The 21,950-nt window shown below is 45.4% G+C and overlaps 1 protein-coding gene across 2 annotated transcripts in view; it reads left to right on the top strand.

Annotated features, from left to right (window-relative positions):
• Positions 1 to 2,248: 2,248 nt before the first annotated feature.
• The window catches only part of GPATCH1 (G-patch domain containing 1), an 87,319-nt gene continuing 67,617 nt past the window's right edge, over positions 2,249 to 21,950 (top strand). For both annotated transcript variants that reach the window (XM_063945993.1, XM_063945992.1), the window contains exons 1-4: positions 2,249 to 2,385; positions 6,346 to 6,480; positions 7,556 to 7,641; positions 14,290 to 14,450. In XM_063945993.1, the coding sequence (XP_063802063.1) occupies positions 2,313 to 2,385; positions 6,346 to 6,480; positions 7,556 to 7,641; positions 14,290 to 14,450 (455 nt within the window). In that variant the 5' untranslated portion in view covers positions 2,249 to 2,312. The remainder of the gene's footprint in view (positions 2,386 to 6,345; positions 6,481 to 7,555; positions 7,642 to 14,289; positions 14,451 to 21,950) is intronic.

Below are 21,950 nucleotides of genomic sequence, written 5' to 3'. Positions count from 1 at the left end.
ATCGCTGGTCGCAGTATAACACCAGTATGTGTGTATATACTTCTTAGGATATTTTCCAGCCTCCTATCAGTTGGCTCCTTGAGGACGGCCCTATCTGGAGACGGTACCGCCACTTGTTTTGATAAGCGTGTGAGCGCCTTATCCACCCTAAGGGGTGTTTCCCAACGCGCCCTAACTTCTGGCGGGAAAGGGTATACCGCCAATAATTTTCTATCGGGGGAAACCCACGCATCATCACACACTTCATTTAATTTATCTGATTCAGGAAAAACTACAGGTAGTTTTTTCACACCCCACATAATACCCTTTTTTGTGGTACTTGTAGTATCAGAAATATGTAACACCTCCTTCATTGCCCTTAACAAGTAACGTGTGGCCCTAAAGGAAAATACGTTTGTTTCTTCACCGTCGACACTGAAATCAGTGTCCGTGTCTGTGTTTGTGTCGACCGACTGAGGTAAATGGGCGTTTTAAAGCCCCTGACGGTGTTTGAGACGCCTGGACAGGTACTATTTTTTTGCCGGCCGTCTCTGTTGACATCACGTAATTCCTTGAATAAGCCATCCATTCCGGTGTCGACTCCCTAGAGAGTGACATCACCATTACAGGCAATTGCTCCGCCTCCTCACCAACATCGTCCTCATACATGTCGACACACACGTACCGACACACAGCACACACACAGGGAATGCTCTGATAGAGGACAGGACCCCACTAGCCCTTTGGGGAGACAGAGGGAGAGTTTGCCAGCACACACCAAAAACGCTATAATTATACAGGGACAACCTTTATATAAGTGTTTTTCCCTTATAGCATTTTAATATATATAGTCATATCGCCAAATAAGTGCCCCCCCTCTCTGTTTTAACCCTGTTTCTGTAGTGCAGTGCAGGGGAGAGCCTGGGAGCCTTCCCACCAGCATTTCTGTGAGGGAAAATGGCGCTGTGTGCTGAGGAGAATAGGCCCCGCCCCCTTTTCGGCGGGCTTCTTCTCCCGTTTTTCTGAGACCTGGCAGGGGTTAAATACATCCATATAGCCCCCAGGGGCTATATGTGATGTATTTTTAGCCAGAATAAGGTACTATCATTGCTGCCCAGGGCGCCCCCCCCAGCGCCCTGCACCCTCAGTGACCGCTGCTATGAAGTGTGCTGACAACAATGGCGCACAGCTGCAGTGCTGTGCGCTACCTTATGAAGACTGAAAAGTCTTCTGCCGCCGGTTTCTGGACCTCTTCACTTTTCGGCATCTGCAAGGGGGTCGGCGGCGCGGCTCCGGGACGAACCCCAGGGTGAGACCTGTGTTCCGACTCCCTCTGGAGCTAATGGTGTCCAGTAGCCTAAGAAGCCAATCCATCCTGCACGCAGGTGAGTTCACTTCTCTCCCCTAAGTCCCTCGATGCAGTGAGCCTGTTGCCAGCAGGACTCACTGAAAATAAAAAACCTAACAAAACTTTTACTCTAAGCAGCTCTTTAGGAGAGCCACCTAGATTGCACCCTTCTCGGCCGGGCACAAAAATCTAACTGAGGCTTGGAGGAGGGTCATAGGGGGAGGAGCCAGTGCACACCACCTGATCCTAAAGCTTTTACTTTTGTGCCCAGTCTCCTGCGGAGCCGCTATTCCCCATGGTCCTGACGGAGTCCCCAGCATCCACTTAGGACGTCAGAGAAAAGGGGGACTGTCTTCTGTAATGTGTAAAAAGGGGGACGCTGTCTGCTGTAATGTATAAAAGGGGCTCTACCTGGTGTAGTGGCGCTACTGTGCAGCGTAATTTGAATAATGGAGACTACTGTGCACCGTTGTATGAATTGCTATTATTTTGTGGCCACGCCCCTTCCCCATGAAGCCATGCCCCTATCTTACATGGGGGGGGGGGGGCAATGTCGATTCTTGCACACAGCTCTAAAATGCCTAGTTACGGCACTGACTGGCAGCCACCAGCACTGGTTTTGCCTATTATATTGACCATGAATAATTTGAATTGGTCCTGGACCACCAACCCAGGGCACCCTTGCAAGTGTCCCAAGGCACCCCAGGGAGCCACGGCACACAGTTTGGGAACCTCTGCATTATACTACAGACTAATTATAGGCTGGAGATGTCTGGCTGCAGCAGAACTACAAGTCCCAGCATGCCAGGAGCTCTCAGGCCGGCTTGTGCAGTGAGAAACCCTTCCCTGAGCCAGGAGTGAGCAGCATGTGCTGCCGGGCGGTTACCATGGAGACCGTCCTCCACCTCCAGGCTCCTGCCCAGCTCGCGTCACGTGGCCGACCTTTGGCACCGCCCGGCCGCCGTAGCCGTCTGGGAGCACAAAGATGGCGGCGCCCGAGAGTGATGGGGAAGAAGATTTGGTCAGCTATGGGAAGCCCCTGGAGCCGTACGAAGAGGGTAAGCGGGGAGTTGTGATGTGCCCCTGCCCTGTGTCAGCGCCTCCTGCCGGCGGTGGGGAGATAATATCAGGCGGTAACTCGGTAGTTTGTGGGCCTCGATTTTACGTGGGACTGCAAGTCCCAGCATGCATTGGCTGATATTGCTTAAACTTTAGCTGGCAGGGCATGCTGGGACTTGTAGTTCTGCCTCTAGTTTAAGTACAGCTTGCATGTTTTTTGTTATTCCTCCCCTGTCCTGTATTGTGTAATAATTGGAGTTTTGCTAACACCTAATACACGTGGTGGGGGGATCAGTACGAGATCCCGGCGGTCAGGAGCCCGACAGCTGGGATCCCGGCATGAGCGCAGCGTGTCCCCTCGTGGGCTCGCTGCGCTCGCCACGCTTCGGGTTCGGTGGCGACCAAAACTATTCCCCTCTGGGTGGTGGCATGGACCACCACCCAAGAGGGGTAACCAGCCGGCAGCCAGGACTCCAACTGCAGGTATTTTAGCTGGTGTCGGTATTCCGGCGTCGGTATCCTGACCGCCGGGATCCCAACAGGCGGTCAATTGACTGCCTCCCGTGGTGGGAGCCCTCAGTGACTGGTGCTAGTGACATTGGCTGATGGCGCTGCGCTTCTCTGAGCCTCCCACAGCGCGTCCCGTCGTATGAGCATAAGCTTGCGCTGCTTTCTAAAATAGTTGTAAATATTTACTATTACCAGTTATTTATATAGCGCACACATATCCCGCAGCGCTGTACAGAGAGTATATCATTTACGTCAGTCTCTGCCACAGTGCAGCTTACAGTACAATCAATAAAAACACAGGTCACGTCTGTAAGCAGAAAAAACTGTATTTATTCAGCGTTTTCAGTCTTTCGGCAACATTGACAGACCCAAATTGTGTTAGGAGTCTATTCATGTAGAAAATGAACTGTTCCTTATCACTATACATCACATCAGTTCGATGCACTATATAGTATTGATAAGGGGCAATTCACGTATACTCGCCTTTATGGCGACGGAATCCGGTATTCAGGGCTCCGGTGGTGACGTCTTCAGCAGCCGGGTCGGTGGGTTCCCAGCACATGCGCCGCTTGCTGAGCTCCCAAGACGCTGCATGGGTTGCTGGGAGGTCAGGGGGCGGACCTAGTGCAACTGTTCAGATTGCGCAATCCCAAGAGGGCGAATCTGAACTCCACGGAGAAGCGCAAAGCGGCTTCGTGAATCGCACTCGCCATACAGACGTCTGATCTCCAAGTGCCGCCTCCGCACGCGTCAGAGGTGACATCACCAACCCGCCATATTGCTGGGTCGGGCTGCCTGTCTGAAAGGTCTCTCGCAAAGTCGCACCCAGGAATGACCCGTGCACAAATCCTGGGTGCGAGACTGAATTTTAGTATAAGAGCGGTATTAGACATAGTAAAAGCTACATTTATATTTTCTTTGATGTTTTAGTTCTAGCTGTATTGGAACTGAAAAAAAAAATCTTGTTTTAATTTCCTAATGCGGTCACACAAGGAGAACGTGGGTGTCTAGTCCTCGCACATTCAGGTGCGTGCTTGTACGCATATTATCGGTGCCATGACTCTGGCAACAGACGCAAGAGCGGACAGCGCACACTCCACCTCTGAATCGCCCCCTCTCTGCTTTTTTCCCCACCCAATAAATTTGTCAACAGGGACTGCTGGTGTGGCAACGAATGAAAGTTTAGGGAGAATACTCATCAATGTAGCAGACACTTTCCCCAGCCACAAGATCTTGTAATCTGCAAACTTTTATACTCTAGGCGGTAAATCTGCTGAGCAGAGGCTTTAACTCCAACATTTAAAACAATCATATTTTTCATTTAATATCATTGCCATTTCAAATTTTGGGGTCAAACCCACGAGAAGCAAGCCGCTGCTAAATACATTTACCCCTAGCCCAGGCATGTCCAAACTGCGGCCCTACATATCCCAGCATGCCCTGACACAGTTTTGCTGTCCGTGAATGCTAAGGCTGTGTCAGGGCATGCTGGGATGTGTAGTTTCTCAACAGCTGGAGGGCCGCAGTTTGGACATGCATGCCCTAGCCGTTTACAGAGAACTCAAATGTTTAGGTTGCGTTTTTCTTACCGTGAGTCAGCCCATTCATCACCCCTCATTGGGGGTCATTCAGACCTGATCGCATGCTAGATTTTTTCGCTGCGATCAGGTCAGAAATGCATATGCGCTGCAATACGCAGTCGCGTCGTACGGGTGCAAAGCGAATCGTTGCTGTGCGGTAGATTTAACAAAGAATCCATTCGCACAGCCGATCGCCAGGAGATTGACAGGAAGAGGGCGTTTGTGGGTGGCAACTGACTGTTTTCTGGGAGTGGTTGGAAAAACGCAGGCGTGTCCAAGCGTTTGCTGGGCGGGTGTGTGACGTAATAGGGCTCGAATAGGCTGATGTGATCGCGGCGGCTGAGTAAGTTCAGACCTACTCAGAAACTGCACAAACTGTTTTTGTACCGCTCGGCTGCACATGCGGTCGCATGCTTGCAAAGCAAAAAAACACTCCCCCATAGGGGGCGACTATCTGATCGCAGCACCGCAGAAAATAGCTAGTGTGCGCTCAGGTCTGAATTAGGCCCATTGTGCGGCGTCGGGAGAGCACCGTGAAAAATGCACCACTTGAAAGATCATTTTCCATTCTTTGGTGTGTCCTGGATGAAGTATGTCTGCATCAGTGAATGTGTTTTATAAGATATGATGCAGTTTTATATGTAGTGGTTTATTGGGCTATAAAATGCACAATGTATGCATATAAAATCTAACAGTATGTCAAGGCATCATCTGAATATATTCAGAAACATACTTGTCATTTTTTCCATACCTTTATAGATCTTGGGACTTCTATCTCAAGTGTAAGTTAATGCTCTGCTGTTTATGCTGTTTCGGGTTCCCACCGTCTGTGCCCTCCTATAGGGATAGATAGGAAGCGTCGCTAGATTTGCAGTATTATCTGGAATGCATACAGTTCTCATAAATACCTGAATGTTTTCCTAGGAATCTGGTCTTTAGGTCGACACTCATTTGGTCGACATGCTCTATATGTTGACATGTCACCAGGTCGACACGGACACATGAAAAGGTTGATATGAGTTTTTCACTTTTTTATTTTTTTATTTTACTTTTTCATACTTTATGATCCACGTGGACTACAGTTGGGAATAGTAACATATGCCGAGCTCAGCGTGCCATGCGAGGGGACACGGTGCACTAATTGGGGTTCCCGGTCACTTTACAAAGAAAACGACACCAGAAAAATGTAAAACAACTCATGTCAACCTTGTTCATGTCGACCTATTCCAGGTGCCGACCTAGTCACTGTCGACCAATAGTGGACGACCTAATGACTGTCGACCTTAGTTACTGTCGACCCAATGATCCACACCTGTTTTCCTATAATGTATATCTGTAGACATAAATAGATGAGTATATTGAGGGCCGCTTGTATTTTAGATTTCATTGCCATTTTAATCATTTTTGTTGTTGTTGTTGAAGAGAAACGTTCCGGTATATTTTGTTGACATTGAGACTGTTGACATGGACAGCGAGTCGCCACTGATGTCGACAAGCACCTTTTAGGCTAATGCTCAAACTCTGTCCCCAGGACCCCACACAGTGCATGTTTTGCAGGTAACCCAGCAGGTGCACAGGTGTATTCATTACTTACAGACACATTTTAAAAGGTCCACAGGTGGCGCTAATTATTTTACTTGGGATTCTGTGAGGAGACCTGCAAAACATGCACTGTGTGGGGTCCTGAGGACCGAGTTTGAGAACCTGTAGGCTAATGCTACCCTAACCCTAGTGTTGACATTTTCACTATGTCAGCATTTTGCAGATGTCTGTATTTTAAATGTGGGCACAGTGAATGGCCGGTCTGACTGCCTATCCTGTTATAAACGTGTAGTTCATATAACATAGCAATACGTATTATTTTGTTAGGTGAACGTCCCAAGAAGCCAATTCCTCTACAAGATCAGACAGTGCGAGATGAGAAAGGGAGGTATAAACGTTTCCATGGAGCCTTCATGGGGGGATTTTCTGCCGGATACTTCAACACCGTGGGCTCTAAGGAAGGTAAATCTTCTATCTTCATAGATCGTTTGTATTCACTAACATTTAAATACTGATACACCAATCACAATTCCGAAAAATTATTTATGAATTACGATCTAAAGGGGGGTACACACGGAGAGATCCGTGCTTAAAATCTAAGCAATCTTGCTAGATTGCTTAGATTTTAAGCACGGATCTGTCGTGTGTATGCCCTCCAGCGATAGCCGCGCATCGTTATTGCCGATGCTAGATTGAGCTGCATGCAGGCTCAATCTAGCGGGTCGCTCACTTCACCGTTGTGTGAAGTGAGCGGCCCCCCGTCGGCTTTCCCCCTCGCTCAGCACATCGCGCTGTGCTGAGCGGGGTGAGAGATGTGTGCTGAGCGGTCTGTGTTAAGATCGCTCAGCACACATCTCTCCCGTGAGTACCCTCCTTAACACTTTGCAGCTTAATTTGTGTGTTGCTTTTGTGTCATCCTGTACACATTTTTGATAGACCCTGTTGGAGATAAGGCTACTTTTATCAATCTCCTTCAATTGTCTGTTCGTTACCCTATGTTTACCAATTGATTGGGAATCCCAGGAAACTGACACCACACAAAGTTATGTCCGTTAAAATGAGACTCCCTTCACTTTATTTAGCATGACATTATATAGAGAAAAAGCTACTTGCATGAACACCTCTCAGGCTGACATCCCGCTACGTGTCCTTCAGAGAAGTCTAAACACACAGAGACTGTCTAACATATTTTCAAGAATTCTAGCTACGACCTTGCTTCGCACAGAATGTACTAACTATGAAATGTCAGCATTATTATGATTAACTAAGCAAAGCATACTTCTACTTCACTACATCATGGCTGCTACATAACAAAATGGCTGACATTGCTTAAGCTAAATTCATCTATCTTCCTCAACCCTGACACCAACCACAAATAATTTTTATTATCTCGTCTCATAGCTGTGTTTCGCCATATTGCTTCATAATTGATGTTTTAAAATAAAAAACTTTTTTTTAAAGAATTTCCTCACCTGCTTTTACGTATAACTTGAAATATTACATTTGATTATTATGAGCGGTTTCGCTGGCTTTGTAGGCTGGACGCCGTCCACCTTCGTGTCCTCTCGCCAAGACAAGTCTGAAAGACAAGGCAGCAGGCCGGAGGATTTCATGGATGATGAGGTAAAAGTTCATGTTAAAGTTTCCGTTTTCCTCTCACACTGCGGTACCCAATAAGCCCTGTTAAATATCGGGCTCATTTTGCGATTTTAGCCTGACGGGGAGTATCGGCCTATCTTATTATAGCCTGCTTTTTACGATCGAAAAAATTGCGGCCTGAGGCACCCGAAGCACAATCACAGATAAGTGTCGGCATCGCAGGATAACAGCTCCAGAATTGGGGCTAATAGGATAGCCCCGGGGGAATCCATTAGCATCAGTAAATTGCAGCTGCTAATTGGATATTCCCCAAAGTATTTTTTAAAGTGTTAATGATTACAGTAATCTGGCATCTACATATAATATGCTGCAACGTGTCTTTATGCTGTGACCAGGGTTGCATGGAATTAGTGCGGGCCTGGGTGCTCGACAAATAGCTGCGATGAATGAATACTAAACTGGGAGCATCCCTCCTCCGTCCTCACTCCTCTTCCTCTTCTTCCTCTTCCGTCCTCTTCCGCCCTATTCCGTCCTCCTCCTCTTCCGTCCTCCTCCTCTTCTTCCTCTTCCGTCCTCCTCCTCTTCTTCCTCTTCCGTCCTCCTCCTCCTCTTCCTCTTCCGTCCTCCTGCTCCTCCTCCTCCTCTTCCGTGGTTGGCCCCAGCGATCCCTCTAGACAAATCCAGACTGAAATAATCACACTTGCCCCTTCCCTGCACCCCTTGCATTAATCAGTGGTGAATAAGAGGCTGTAGATGGGGATCGCTGGCACACTCCACTATACATTAGAGATGGCTACTGACGCAGACGAGGCCGGACCGTGCCGGGGGCGGGCCGTGGCGGCTATATGACGTCACACGCAGCTGCTGCGACCCGGGCAGCAACGAGTAGCTTCCGGCCAGACAGACTAAATAAAAAGGGTGGAGGGGTGTGTCTTTACGTAAAGCCGTTTTTAAAACCTGATATTCAGGAGGATATTCAGGAGATATTCACGAGGGGACTGTAGACACTGTCGAGACGTTATGGGTAGAAATTGCATGCTGGGAAAAAGGAATAAAAAAGTTAGTATTGGGTGTATGCTATAGGCCGCCTGGTATCAACGCATCTGATGAGGAATTGTTACTAAAGCAAATTGAAAGAGCAGCAGGAGTAGGAGACATAGTAGTGATGGGAGATTTTAACTATCCAGAGATAAACTGGAAAAACGATTCATGTGAAACTGCTAGGGGCAATATGTTTTTAAACACACTTAATGATAACTACTTAGTCCAACTAATTGAGGAACCAACTAGGTACAATGCAATCTTAGACCTGGTATTAACAAACAATGGGCATTTGGTATCAGGTATTATAGTAGGGGAACCCATAGGAAACAGCGACCACAATATGGTCACATTCAATATCGGTTTTCATAAACAGCCCTATACTGGCTCAACTAGGACTCTAAACTTTAGCAAAGCGAATTTTGAAAAGATGAGGGTATTTTTCAGGGATATTGAATGGGAAGGTTTGTTTTTAGGAAAAAATACTACGGAGAAATGGGAGGTACTAAAATTCCTGCTAGCAAAAAATACACTCAAATTTATTCCTACGAGCAGCAAAAAAAGGAATAAAAATCATAAACCGATGTGGCTTAACAAAAAGATAAAGAAACTTATGGGCAAGAAAAGGCGAGCATTTAAAAAATACAAATCTGACGGGGAAGCAGAGTCATTTCAGCACTATAAGGAATGTAACGAAATACGCAAAAAGGAAGTAAGAGCGGCTAAAGTAGAAACTGAAAACTAGTAGCAAAGGAAAGCAAAGCGAATCCCCAAAAATTCTTTAAATACATTAATAGCAAGAGATTAAAGAAGGAGAGTATAGGCCCTTTAAAAGACAAGTTGGGAGTCTTAAGCAAAAATGATAATGACATAGCGGACATACTAAATGAGTTTTTTTCAACAGTATTTACTACAGAGGACCCAATTCAGGGACTAACACATAGGGGTATATGCAATTGCAGTCGAATTCCCGAAAATGTCGAAAAATGGGACATTTTCGCCAAAATTTTTTTTTCGACAATGCAATACAGTACTTTTCGCCAAAAAAACAGCCATTCCAAATTCGACTTTTTGAAATTCGACATTTGTCAAATTCAACATTTATGCAATGGTACAAATGCGGCAATTCGACAAAAGTATATTCAATTGAAGATTGTAAATTTGACAACAGTGCTTTTAGACAGTAAATTCGTCATTTTCAATCCGCCACACTTTGCTGGCGGAATCTAATAAAATTTTTTTATTTATTTTTGTGTGTTTTTTTTATTGGTAATAGCATATCTATTTATATTAGAAGGGATTAGGTACTTGGTTTGTCTATTTAGGAGGCACAAGTATTATTTATATATTTAAAAAAAAATATATATATATTTTTTATGTAATGAGGTAAAATTCAGAAAAAAAAATGCGTGGGGTCCCCCCTCCTAAGCATAACCAGCCTCGGGCTCTTTGAGCCGGTCCTGGTTGCCAAAATACGGGGGGAAAAATTACAGGGGATCCCCTGTATTTTAACAACCAGCACCGGGCTCTGCGCCTGGTCCTGGTGCAAAAAATACGTGGGGACAAAAAGAGTAGGGGTCCCCCGTATTTTTTGTACCAGCACCGGACTCCACTAGCTGGACAGATAATGCCACAGCCGGGGGTCACTTTTATACAGCACCCTGCGGCCGTGGCATTAAATATCCAACTAGTCACCCCTGGCCGGGGTACCCTGGGGGAGTGAGGACCCCTTCAATCAAGGGGTCCCCCCCCCAGCCACCCAAGGGCCAGGGGTGAAGCCCGAGGCTGTCCCCCCCCCCCCCCCCAATCCAAGGGCTGCGGATGGGGGGCTGATAGCCTTGAGTAAAATGTAAGAATATTGGTTTTTTTTGCAGAAGAACTACAAGTCCCAGCAAGCCTCCCCCGCAAGCCGGTACTTGGAGAACCACAAGTACCAGCATGCGGGGGGGGGGGGGGGAATGGGCCCGCCGGTACCTGTAGTTGTACTGCAAAAAAAATACCCAAATAAAAACAGGACACAGACACCTTGAAAGTATAACTTATTACATACATGCAGACACACATACTTACCTATGTTGACACGCCGACTCAGAGACCCCCCGTGACTCCTGTCACAGAAAGGTCCCTTCAGCCAATCAGGAAGCGCCACTTCGTGGCACTCTCCTGATTGGCTTTGCGCGTCTGAGCTGGCAGACAGCGCATCGCACAGCTCCCTCCTTTATCTTCAATGGTGGGAACTTTGCGGTCAGAGGTGGGGTTACTCGCGGTCAGCCGCTGACCGCGGGTGACCTCACCGCTGACCGCAAAGTTCCCACCATTGAAGATGAAGGAGGGGGCTGTGCAATGCGCATCTGACAGCTCCGACGCGCATACAGCCAATCAGGAGAGTGCCACGACGTGGCGCTACCTGATTGGCTGAAGAGACTCTCTGTGACAGGAGTCACGGGGGGTCTCTGCATTCAGGGAAAGGGGTCCTATGTGTAAATATGGGACCCCTTTCAGTCCGTCTGGTTCGGGTTAATGCGGTTTGTTGTTTTGCCAACTACGTGGATTATAATAAAAGACCAGGACACTGGATCAGGTGAGTATAATTTTATTTTCAGGTACCCCGGACGTCGACATTAGAGACGAGGCCAGAGACGGCGTGTCAACATAGGTAAGTATGTATGTGTCGGCATGTGTGAAATAAAGTTGTATTTTCACGGTGTCTGTGTCCTGTTTTTATTTGGGTATTTTTTTTGCAGTAGAACAACAGGTACCAGCGGGCCCGTTTCCCCCCCGCATGCTGGTACTTGTGGTTCTCCAAGTACCGGCTTGCGGGGGAGGCTTACTGGGACTTGTAGTTCTTCTGCAAAAAACAATATTCTTACATTTTACTCAAGGCTATCAGCCCCCCATCCGCAGCCCTTGGATGTGGGGGACAGCCTCGGGCTTCACCCCTGGCCCTTGGGTGGCTGGGGGGGGGGCCCCTTGATTAAAGGGGTCTCCACTCCTCCAGGGTACCCCGGCCAGGGGTGACTAGTTGGATATTTAATGCCACGGCCGCAGGGCGCTGTATAAAAGTGACCCCCGGCTGTGGCATTATCTGTCCAGCTAGTGGAGCCCGGTGCTGGTACAAAAAATACGGGGGACCCCTACTCTTTTTGTCCCCCGTATTTTTTGCACCAGGACCAAGCGCAGAGCCCGGTGCTTGTTGTTAAAATACGGGGGATCCCTTGTAATTCCCCCCCCCCCCGTATTTTGGCAACCAGGACCGGCTCAAAGAGCCCGAGGCTGGTTATGCTTAGGAGAGGGGACTCCACGCAATTTTTTTTCGTTTTTTTTAGCGTTTTTTGACCATTTTTTAAAAATCGGATCAAAATCCGTCAAATCGGTCGTTTTTCGACAGCGGGACTGTCGAATCTGTTTTTTATTGAATATATCGAATTCCGGCACCCACCTGCCGGAATTCGACGGTCGAATTGTGTCGAATTAAAAAACGGGCGAAAAATTGCTGTAATTCGCCCGCAATTGCATATACCCCTTAATCTCAATAATGAGAATATCCCACTGATAGGTACTTATTTATGCGAGGAAGTAGTCTGTGACCGATTAAAACATTTAAAGATTAATAAGTCACCAGGTCCCGATGGTATTCACCCAAGGGTTCTAATGGAGCTTCACTCTGAACTTGCAAAACCGCTATTTTTGATCTTTAAGGATTCAGTAATATCAGGTATGGTTCCCAAAGACTGGCGTATAGCGGAAGTAGTGCCTATATTCAAAAAGGGAAGTAAAGCTGAACCAGGTAATTATAGACCAGTTAGTCTTACATCTATAGTGGGGAAAGTATTGGAAGGTATTCTAAGAGATAGTATTCAGAAGTTCCTTGAAGTCAATAAGGTCATTAAAAGGAATCAACATGGGTTTATGAAGGACAGATCCTGTCAAACCAATATACTTGGCTTTTATGAAACTGTAAGTGCAAACCTAGATCAGTGTAAAGAGGTGGATGTAATCTTTTTAGATTTTGCCAAAGCATTCGACACTGTACCACACATGAGACTTATCTACAAGAATCAGGGCTAGGAAGCACAATATGCACTTGGGTCAAAAACTGTTTAGATAGTAGGGAGCAGCGCGTAGATAGTAGGGAGCAGCGCGTTGTGGTTAATGGATCTTTTTCAACTTGGACTGAAGTGCTAAGTGGTGTGCCTCAAGGCTCAGTATTAGGACCGCTATTGTTCAATATTTTCATTAACGACCTAACAGAAGGTCTAGAGAGCATGGTGTCAATTTTTGCAGATGATACCAAATTGTGTAAAGTTATAAATGCGGAGGGGGATGCTGAGTCGCTTCAGAACGACTTAGTTAAATTAGAAGCTTGGGCAGCGAAATGGAGAATGCGCTTCAATACAGACAAGTGTAAGGTAATGCACTGTGGTAACAAGAACAAAAATGACACCTACCTACTAAATGGGGTAAAATTAGGGGATTCTGTACTGGAAAAGGACTTGTGTGTCCTCATAGATAGCAAACTAAGCAGTAGGACTGCAGCAAAGAAGGCTAATAAGATATTAGCATGCATAAAACGGGGAATTGATGCTAGGGACGAGAGTATTATACTCCCGTTATATAAATCACTTGTGAGGCCACACCTTGAATACTGTGTACAATTCTGGGCACCTTACTACAAAAAGGATATCCTGGAGCTAGAAAAGGTTCAGAGGCGGGCGACCAAAACACTTAAGGGCATGGAGACGCTGGAATATGAGGAAAGGCTTGCAAGACTAGGCATGTTTACACTGGAAAAGAGGAGATTAAGAGGGGACATGATCAACATTTACAAATATATAAGGGGACATTATACAGATCTTGCGCAGGACCTGTTTTTGGTTAGATCAACACAGAGAACTCGTGGACACTCGCTCAGGTTAGAGTAGAGGAGATTCCGCTCAGTAAAGGCTTTTTCACGGTAAGGACGATACGTGTTTGGAATTCCCTGCCTGAGGGAGTTGTAATGGCAGACTCAGTCAACACGTTTAAGAATGGGTTAGATAAATTCCTAATGGATAAGGATATCCAGGGTTACGGGGCATAGTCACGCACTATGGTTATTATAAAAAAGAGGGGTAAAACGTAACGACCGTCATCAACTTCAGTCAAAATTTTCTACAAAATAATCGTGCATAGGAGACCACAAATGGGTTGAACTCGATGGACAATTGTCTTTTTTCAACCTTAGATACTATGTTACTATGTTACCCGTGCAACGCGCCTGCGTATTGTGGTGCATACGCATGCGCAGTTTGTGCCTAATTGCACACTGTTTGAAAACACACGGCAGCAACAGGTCTGAATCGTTCCCATAATGCTTTCCAGAGACCGTCCCAGGTTTAAAGATTTGTTCCCAGAAATTTCCCTATTTTGACCAGTTGCACAATAGCGTTTCGGCACCTTTGACGCTATATGGGGTGTAGCTGTAACGTGTTCTTCTCTGGTTGCAGCTCCCTGCAAATATAATGAGGCATTGCCAACTACTTCCCTGAATATTTATAGGTATAAACTACAAGAGAAAAGAAATAACGCCATTTAATGGATGCATAGAAACGCTAATGGTTGTCATTACAATGAATCCACTCTATGTTGCAGGATCTTGGTGAATTCGGGATCGCACCAAAGGAGATCATGCCTACAGATGACTTTGCTTCGAAAACCAAAGACAAAGTTCGGGAAAAGGCCAGAGAGCTCGCGTCAGTCACCGCACCTATCCCCGGAGCTACCATCCTGGAGGATTTAATAGCTCCTGCAAAGTAAGAGTCCTGCTTACAATATGTTCCTTGTGATGAGTTGTGGTCATTGTGTGTTGTCTTGTTCTAGCCCGCAGATGTCAGAGATGTTAGTGTATCTTGCGCTGTTAGTGTCTTATGTGATTTGCTTAAGATGTGAATATTATAAGTTTGATGTAATAAGCACAGATACCTGTGACTCTGCGTATTACGCAAGCTGTGTATTTTATATGGAAATGATTTACAGCACTGCGTGAACCCCTTCACTTTTAGTGTTTTTTAACTCTTCTATGTTCCTCCTGTGTCTTTCCCCTGCTCCTGAGTATGTGTGGAAGTATGATTCCCGTTGACACCGTAAAAAATTCCTTTTCTCTTACGTCCTAGAGGATACTGGGGACTCCGCAAGGACCATGGGGTATAGACGGGCTGCGCAGGAGACATGGGCACTCCAAAGACTTTAGATGGGTGTGCACTGGCTCCTCCCTCTATGCCCCTCCTCCAGACCTCAGTTAGATACTGTGCCCAGAGGAGACTGGATGCACTGCAGGAGAGCTCTACTGAGTTTCTCTGAAAAATACTTTTTGTTAGGTTTTTTATTTTCAGGGAGCACTGCTGGCAACAGGCTCCCTGCATCGTGGGACTGAGGGGAGAGAAGCAGACCTACTTAAATGATAGGCTCTGCTTCTTAGGCTACTGGACACCATTAGCTCCAGAGGATCGGAACTCAGGTCTCACCCTCGCCGTTCGTCCCGGAGCCGCGCCGCCGTCCTCCTCACAGAGCCGGAATTTAGAAGCCGGGTGAGTATGAGAAGAAAGAAGACTTCAAAGACTGCAGAAGACTTCAGATCACACACACACACTATACTGTATGGGTGCAGGGCGCAGGGGGGGCACCCTGGGCAGCAATTATGAAACCTCTAGGGACACTGGCATAGATCTATACTGCGGAGGCAGTATATTACAAAAAAAACCCGCCAGTATAAAGATTTGAGCGGGACCGAAGCCCGCCGTTGAGGGGGCGGAGCTTGATTCCCCAGCACTAACCAGCGCCATTTTCTCCACAGCACGCTGCAGAGAAGCTGGCTGCCCGGACTCTCCCCTGCTGAATACATGTACAGAGGGCAAAAAAGAGGGGGGGGGGGGGGGGCACATTTATTTGACGCAGTGAGTATATTTATATAAAAGCGCTGTACTGACTAGGATTTTATTCCAGTGTCCGGTGGTGCTGGGTGTGTGCTGGCATACCCTCTCTTTGTCTCTCCAAAGGGCCTTTTTGGGGGACTATATATATATAGTCCGTATTTCGGAATATTCCGTATTTCGGAATATTTGGAATATATATATATATATATATATATATATATATATATATATATATATATATATATATATATATATTCCAAATATTCCGAAATACGGAATATTCCGAAATACGGACTTTTTGAGTGAGAGTGAGATAGTGAAACCTTTGTTTTTTGATGACTCAATGTACACAAACTTTGTTTAATACACAAAGTTATTAAAAACATTGTATTAAATTACCTTCAGGCTGTGTTTATAAAGTGTATATGAAACATAAATGAAATGTGTGAATGTAGACGCACTTTGTTTAATGTACAAAGTTATAAAAAATATTGGCTAAAATGACCTTCAGGCTGTGTGTATAAGGTGTATATGAAACATAAATGCATTCTGTGCTTAGATTTAGGTCCCATCACCATGATATCTCATTATGGTATGCAATTATTCCAAAATACGGAAAAATCCGATATCCAAAATACCTCTGGTCCCAAGCATTTTGGATAAGGGAGACTCAACCTGTATATATATATATATATATATATATATATATATATATATATATATATAAATGCGGTTCAATCCGGCACTCAGTATATTATGGTCTCCTTATATGCTCGCTCTGGTGCCCTCCCTGGGTTAGCAACCCTATTATAGTAGGCAAGAAGGATGGGCGGCACTCTCCAGACTTTAAAGTTTCAAATAATGTCCTTTAATCCTACGTTTCGGGCTCGCGCCCGTCGTCAGGGACAATCATACACCAAGTAACATACATGAATACAAACATTTATACCCTATCTAACATGTACACAGATTGCATAAGTTACCTCACCTGTTCCACGCCGCTCGGTGCAGCCGGGTCCGTGCGCTCATGATTGACGTCACTGGTTCCCGACGTCACCAGGCGGCGCCGAGTCGCGGTCTCACATATTCTCAGTTGCCTAGCAACCTGACAACACAACAAAGTACGAACATTTAAAAAGCAATCCGCATGATAAAAACTGGAAATATTCATCACATATAGGATGTAGGGATGATTTATGATCTTTCTTTGATTAGTATTAGGTGCAATATTCTTTTTTCTACCGCGTAACATTACCAACATATAGGGAACTAGATCACTACGTTTGTCCCGTATAATAAGGCAGTCCATATGTTATGTATCCAAGTATTGTCTTATACCACTTTACTATATTATTGCACTGGTTATTATTTACCCCCCTACAAGTAGCACTGTAAGCCCAAATTTTCGTTTAACCCCTTAGGTGCCAGCGTATTCAGCATGAAGATCCACCTACATTCCCTTCTAAGTAAGATTTTAGCGCGGTTACCACCCCTGGGTAGTGCTGGTATGTGGTCAATGATGATGCTCCTCAGTGTTGCCATGCTATGTTTCGCTAAGGCAAAGTGCCTGGCCACAGGCTGATCGCTATTACCTGATTCTATTGCCTGTCTTATTGCCATACGGTGCATCGCCATGCGCTCCCGAAATTGGCGCTGTGTTTTGCCCACATATGATAGCCCACAAGGGCACGTTAGAAGGTAAATTACATATGTGGTCGTACACGTGACCGCATGCCTTATCTGGAATTTCTTTCCAGTGTGTGGATGAGGGAATGTGGGGCTAGCTACCATGGATCTGCATGTTGTACAACCGAGGCATCTAAAACACCCCGGTTTCCTGGTCAAGAAGTGTGTTGGCTTTTTCTTGTCCATGCCCGTTATGTCTAACTTGACAACCTTGTCTTTTAGATTACGGTTCCTCATATAACTGGGCATGAGTTTTGAACCCTGAAGTGTTGGCAGGTCTTTATCAGAATTAATAATGGGCCACCAATTCTTGGCCCTTTTTGTGAGATTCTCACTATGTATATTATACCGATTGGGCCATGGTATGTTTGTCCCACTTTGTATTTGTTTGGGCTTAGGTTGTAATAGTGTGGATCTGGGGATGTCCATCACTCTATTTTTAATTTGTGTTAGTTGATCTTTATTATATCCCCTCTGTCTGAACCTCTCAACCAATAAGACAGGCAATAGAATCAGGTAATAGCGATCAGCCTGTGGCCAGGCACTTTGCCTTAGCGAAACATAGCATGGCAACACTGAGGAGCATCATCATTGACCACATACCAGCACTACCCAGGGGTGGTAACCGCGCTAAAATCTTACTTAGAAGGGAATGTAGGTGGATCTTCATGCTGAATACGCTGGCACCTAAGGGGTTAAACGAAAATTTGGGCTTACAGTGCTACTTGTAGGGGGGTAAATAATAACCAGTGCAATAATATAGTAAAGTGGTATAAGACAATACTTGGATACATAACATATGGACTGCCTTATTATACGGGACAAACGTAGTGATCTAGTTCCCTATATGTTGGTAATGTTACGCGGTAGAAAAAAGAATATTGCACCTAATACTAATCAAAGAAAGATCATAAATCATCCCTACATCCTATATGTGATGAATATTTCCAGTTTTTATCATGCGGATTGCTTTTTAAATGTTCGTACTTTGTTGTGTTGTCAGGTTGCTAGGCAACTGAGAATATGTGAGACCGCGACTCGGCGCCGCCTGGTGACGTCGGGAACCAGTGACGTCAATCATGAGCGCACGGACCCGGCTGCACCGAGCGACGTGGAACAGGTGAGGTAACTTATGCAATCTGTGTACATGTTAGATAGGGTATAAATGTTTGTATTCATGTATGTTACTTGGTGTATGATTGTCCCTGACGACGGGCGCGAGCCCGAAACGTAGGATTAAAGGACATTATTTGAAACTTTAAAGTCTGGAGAGTGCCGCCCATCCTTCTTGCCTACTATAATAGGGTTGCTAACCCAGGGAGGGCACCAGAGCGAGCATATAAGGAGACCATAATATACTGAGTGCCGGATTGAACCGCATTTGTATTACTAGCAGTGTCCACTACGGCTGTGCAACGGTGGACACAAAGCTGAATCAAGGCACCGGTGGTAAATATTACCTTATTTGGGACATGTCACAGCTTCTATTTTAAAGATACTGGAATATATCATCACGTGTGTGGACTGTTTGGATACACCTCCTTTTGGTGTTGCTGCATTAACACTCCAACACAGACATGGCAGCCTCTAGCAGTGAAATAGAACAAGTGGTGGATTTAACTTACTTGGATGCGAAAGAAACATTCAGCTATTCAGATGCTGAGGCAGAATCTATCCTATATAAGGAGGGCTTGGACGATGACCCTCTAGCAACGGACCCTGACACGCTATACCGCCATTGGTTGAAACTTAAACAAAAGGAATGCGATTTCCTATACCACGGCATCAGTCTGTCAGACTATTATAAGAATAAATGGATACCTAGGGGATTTCGCATCCATAACACCCCCACTATAGGGAGACACGACATAGCCTTCTGCCGGAAATGGGTATCTATATTAAATAAATGCTCGTTGGACTTACTTCTATTGGTAATAGAAGAATCCACTAAGGAGCTGGCATCAATTAAGCAAAAGATCGCCGCATTTGAGGAGACCCACAAGACCACATTATTGGCAGAATCGGATAATACATGGCGCACCAAGATGACGGCACAAATGGAAAAATATAGGAAAGACCTTATAGCATTTAAAAAGGAGAAGCTTTACAAAGTCCAGCAGGACTATGAGCTCAGACGTGTATACCCGTGGGCAAGTAATAACAAACCCTACAGGGAAAGAATTAAATACTTCAGGAAGCGAGGACAACCGTTCAGACAAGGAGAGTCAGAGGACTCTAGTGCCTCACAGAATGAGAATGAGCAACAACCAACTAATGAGGAGGGCCGCCCTTTAGGGCTACAGACCCGAACCACTCTATATGCCCCACCGACAAAAGGAAGAGGCCGACAAGGAGGGCGAGGCAGAACGAGAGGGGCCACAAGCAGGCGACCGCCACGCCGGTAGAGAATCTGGTTTTCAACCTATCCACAACTCCATTGACAGAGATTGAAAATAAAGTACTATCAAGAGGTCTGACTTTTGTACCTACAGCTAAAATGGATGCCTTCCAATGGAAGCTGGATGTCTATAAATTAAACAGGACATTGAGATTAAAAGATCATTTCTCTAGAACCCCGCATGTCCCTGGAACAAGGGGTGAAGATATACCGGAACAGCTTAAAAGAATTTTACCTAGGTCAAAGTTTGACCCTATTACACAAAATCCATCAATAAAGACATTCACCAGATTATTGGAGAATGAAGGTGCACGAGTGGCAAATGTAAAAACCACACATAATAACCTTTCTTACGAAGAAAGACAGGCACTCAAATCCCTGTCGCAACGCTCGGACATCATAATTCGCCCAGCGGATAAGGGGGGAGCGGTGGTGTTACAGGACCTGGCGGACTATAAAACCGAATGTGAACGCCAACTGAGGGATAACGTAACATATGAACCACTACCCCGAGACCCAACAGAAATATACAAGCGGGAAGTGGATGAGGTGTTAACAGATGCTCAACAGCAGGACATTATCTCCACAGAATTACAAAGAGCATTAATGGTGGAATTCCCCATTGCCCCCCTCTATTATGTGGTCCCAAAGATCCACAAGAGCCTACAAACCCCCCCAGGGAGGCCGATAATATCGGCATGTGGATCCCTCTTTGAACCGATATCTATTTATCTGGACTCACTGATTAACCCATGCATACAGGGCATACCGTCCTACTTGAAGGACACTAATATGTTGTTGCTTACCTTGAATTCTTTAGCATTGCCAACTGAAGAAATTATCATGTGTAGTGCAGATGTGACAAGCCTCTACACCTGCATCCCCCATGATGCAGGTGTGCAGGCGGTCAGGGATCTTATATCTGATAACCCTTTATACAAAGGACCGTCTGTTCAATTTGTGCTGCAACTCCTAAAATTGGTACTGACAAAAAACTATTTTTATTATAATGGTCAATTCTTCTTACAACGCACTGGCTGTGCGATGGGGTCCTCAGTGGCCCCATCGTACGCCAATGCGTATATGTACGCAGTGGAGAAATTATTGTTTAATGTTGGGAATGAGTTAAATCCTCAGATACTAATGTATCGTAGATTCATAGATGATTTAATAATCTTCTGGATAGGTTCTGAGGAGAACTTAAAGGAGTTGTTAGATTTACATAACAACTCTCCAAGTAATGTTAAATTCACGTATAAAACAAGCACCACTGAAATTCAATATTTAGATGTGGATATACACATTGTGGGGAAAGAACTCACCACGTCCCTTTATAGAAAAAGCACTGATAGAAATACTCTCCTGCAATATGAGAGTTTTCACCCTTTGCCTTTAAGAAAAAGCCTGCCCTATTCGCAGCTACTGAGAGCAAAAAGAATAACATCTAAACCCGAGCATGTGGAACCAGCACTCAACACAATGGTTGAGAGGTTCAGACAGAGGGGATATAATAAAGATCAACTAACACAAATTAAAAATAGAGTGATGGACATCCCCAGATCCACACTATTACAACCTAAGCCCAAACAAATACAAAGTGGGACAAACATACCATGGCCCAATCGGTATAATATACATAGTGAGAATCTCACAAAAAGGGCCAAGAATTGGTGGCCCATTATTAATTCTGATAAAGACCTGCCAACACTTCAGGGTTCAAAACTCATGCCCAGTTATATGAGGAACCGTAATCTAAAAGACAAGGTTGTCAAGTTAGACATAACGGGCATGGACAAGAAAAAGCCAACACACTTCTTGACCAGGAAACCGGGGTGTTTTAGATGCCTCGGTTGTACAACATGCAGATCCATGGTAGCTAGCCCCACATTCCCTCATCCACACACTGGAAAGAAATTCCAGATAAGGCATGCGGTCACGTGTACGACCACATATGTAATTTACCTTCTAACGTGCCCTTGTGGGCTATCATATGTGGGCAAAACACAGCGCCAATTTCGGGAGCGCATGGCGATGCACCGTATGGCAATAAGACAGGCAATAGAATCAGGTAATAGCGATCAGCCTGTGGCCAGGCACTTTGCCTTAGCGAAACATAGCATGGCAACACTGAGGAGCATCATCATTGACCACATACCAGCACTACCCAGGGGTGGTAACCGCGCTAAAATCTTACTTAGAAGGGAATGTAGGTGGATCTTCATGCTGAATACGCTGGCACCTAAGGGGTTAAACGAAAATTTGGGCTTACAGTGCTACTTGTAGGGGGGTAAATAATA

The sequence above is a fragment of the Pseudophryne corroboree genome, chromosome 11, assembly GCF_028390025.1.
Source record: "Pseudophryne corroboree isolate aPseCor3 chromosome 11, aPseCor3.hap2, whole genome shotgun sequence".
Classification (NCBI taxonomy): domain Eukaryota; kingdom Metazoa; phylum Chordata; class Amphibia; order Anura; family Myobatrachidae; genus Pseudophryne; species Pseudophryne corroboree.
Note: the sequence above shows the minus strand (reverse complement) of the source record. Positions and strands in the feature narration are given on the sequence as shown.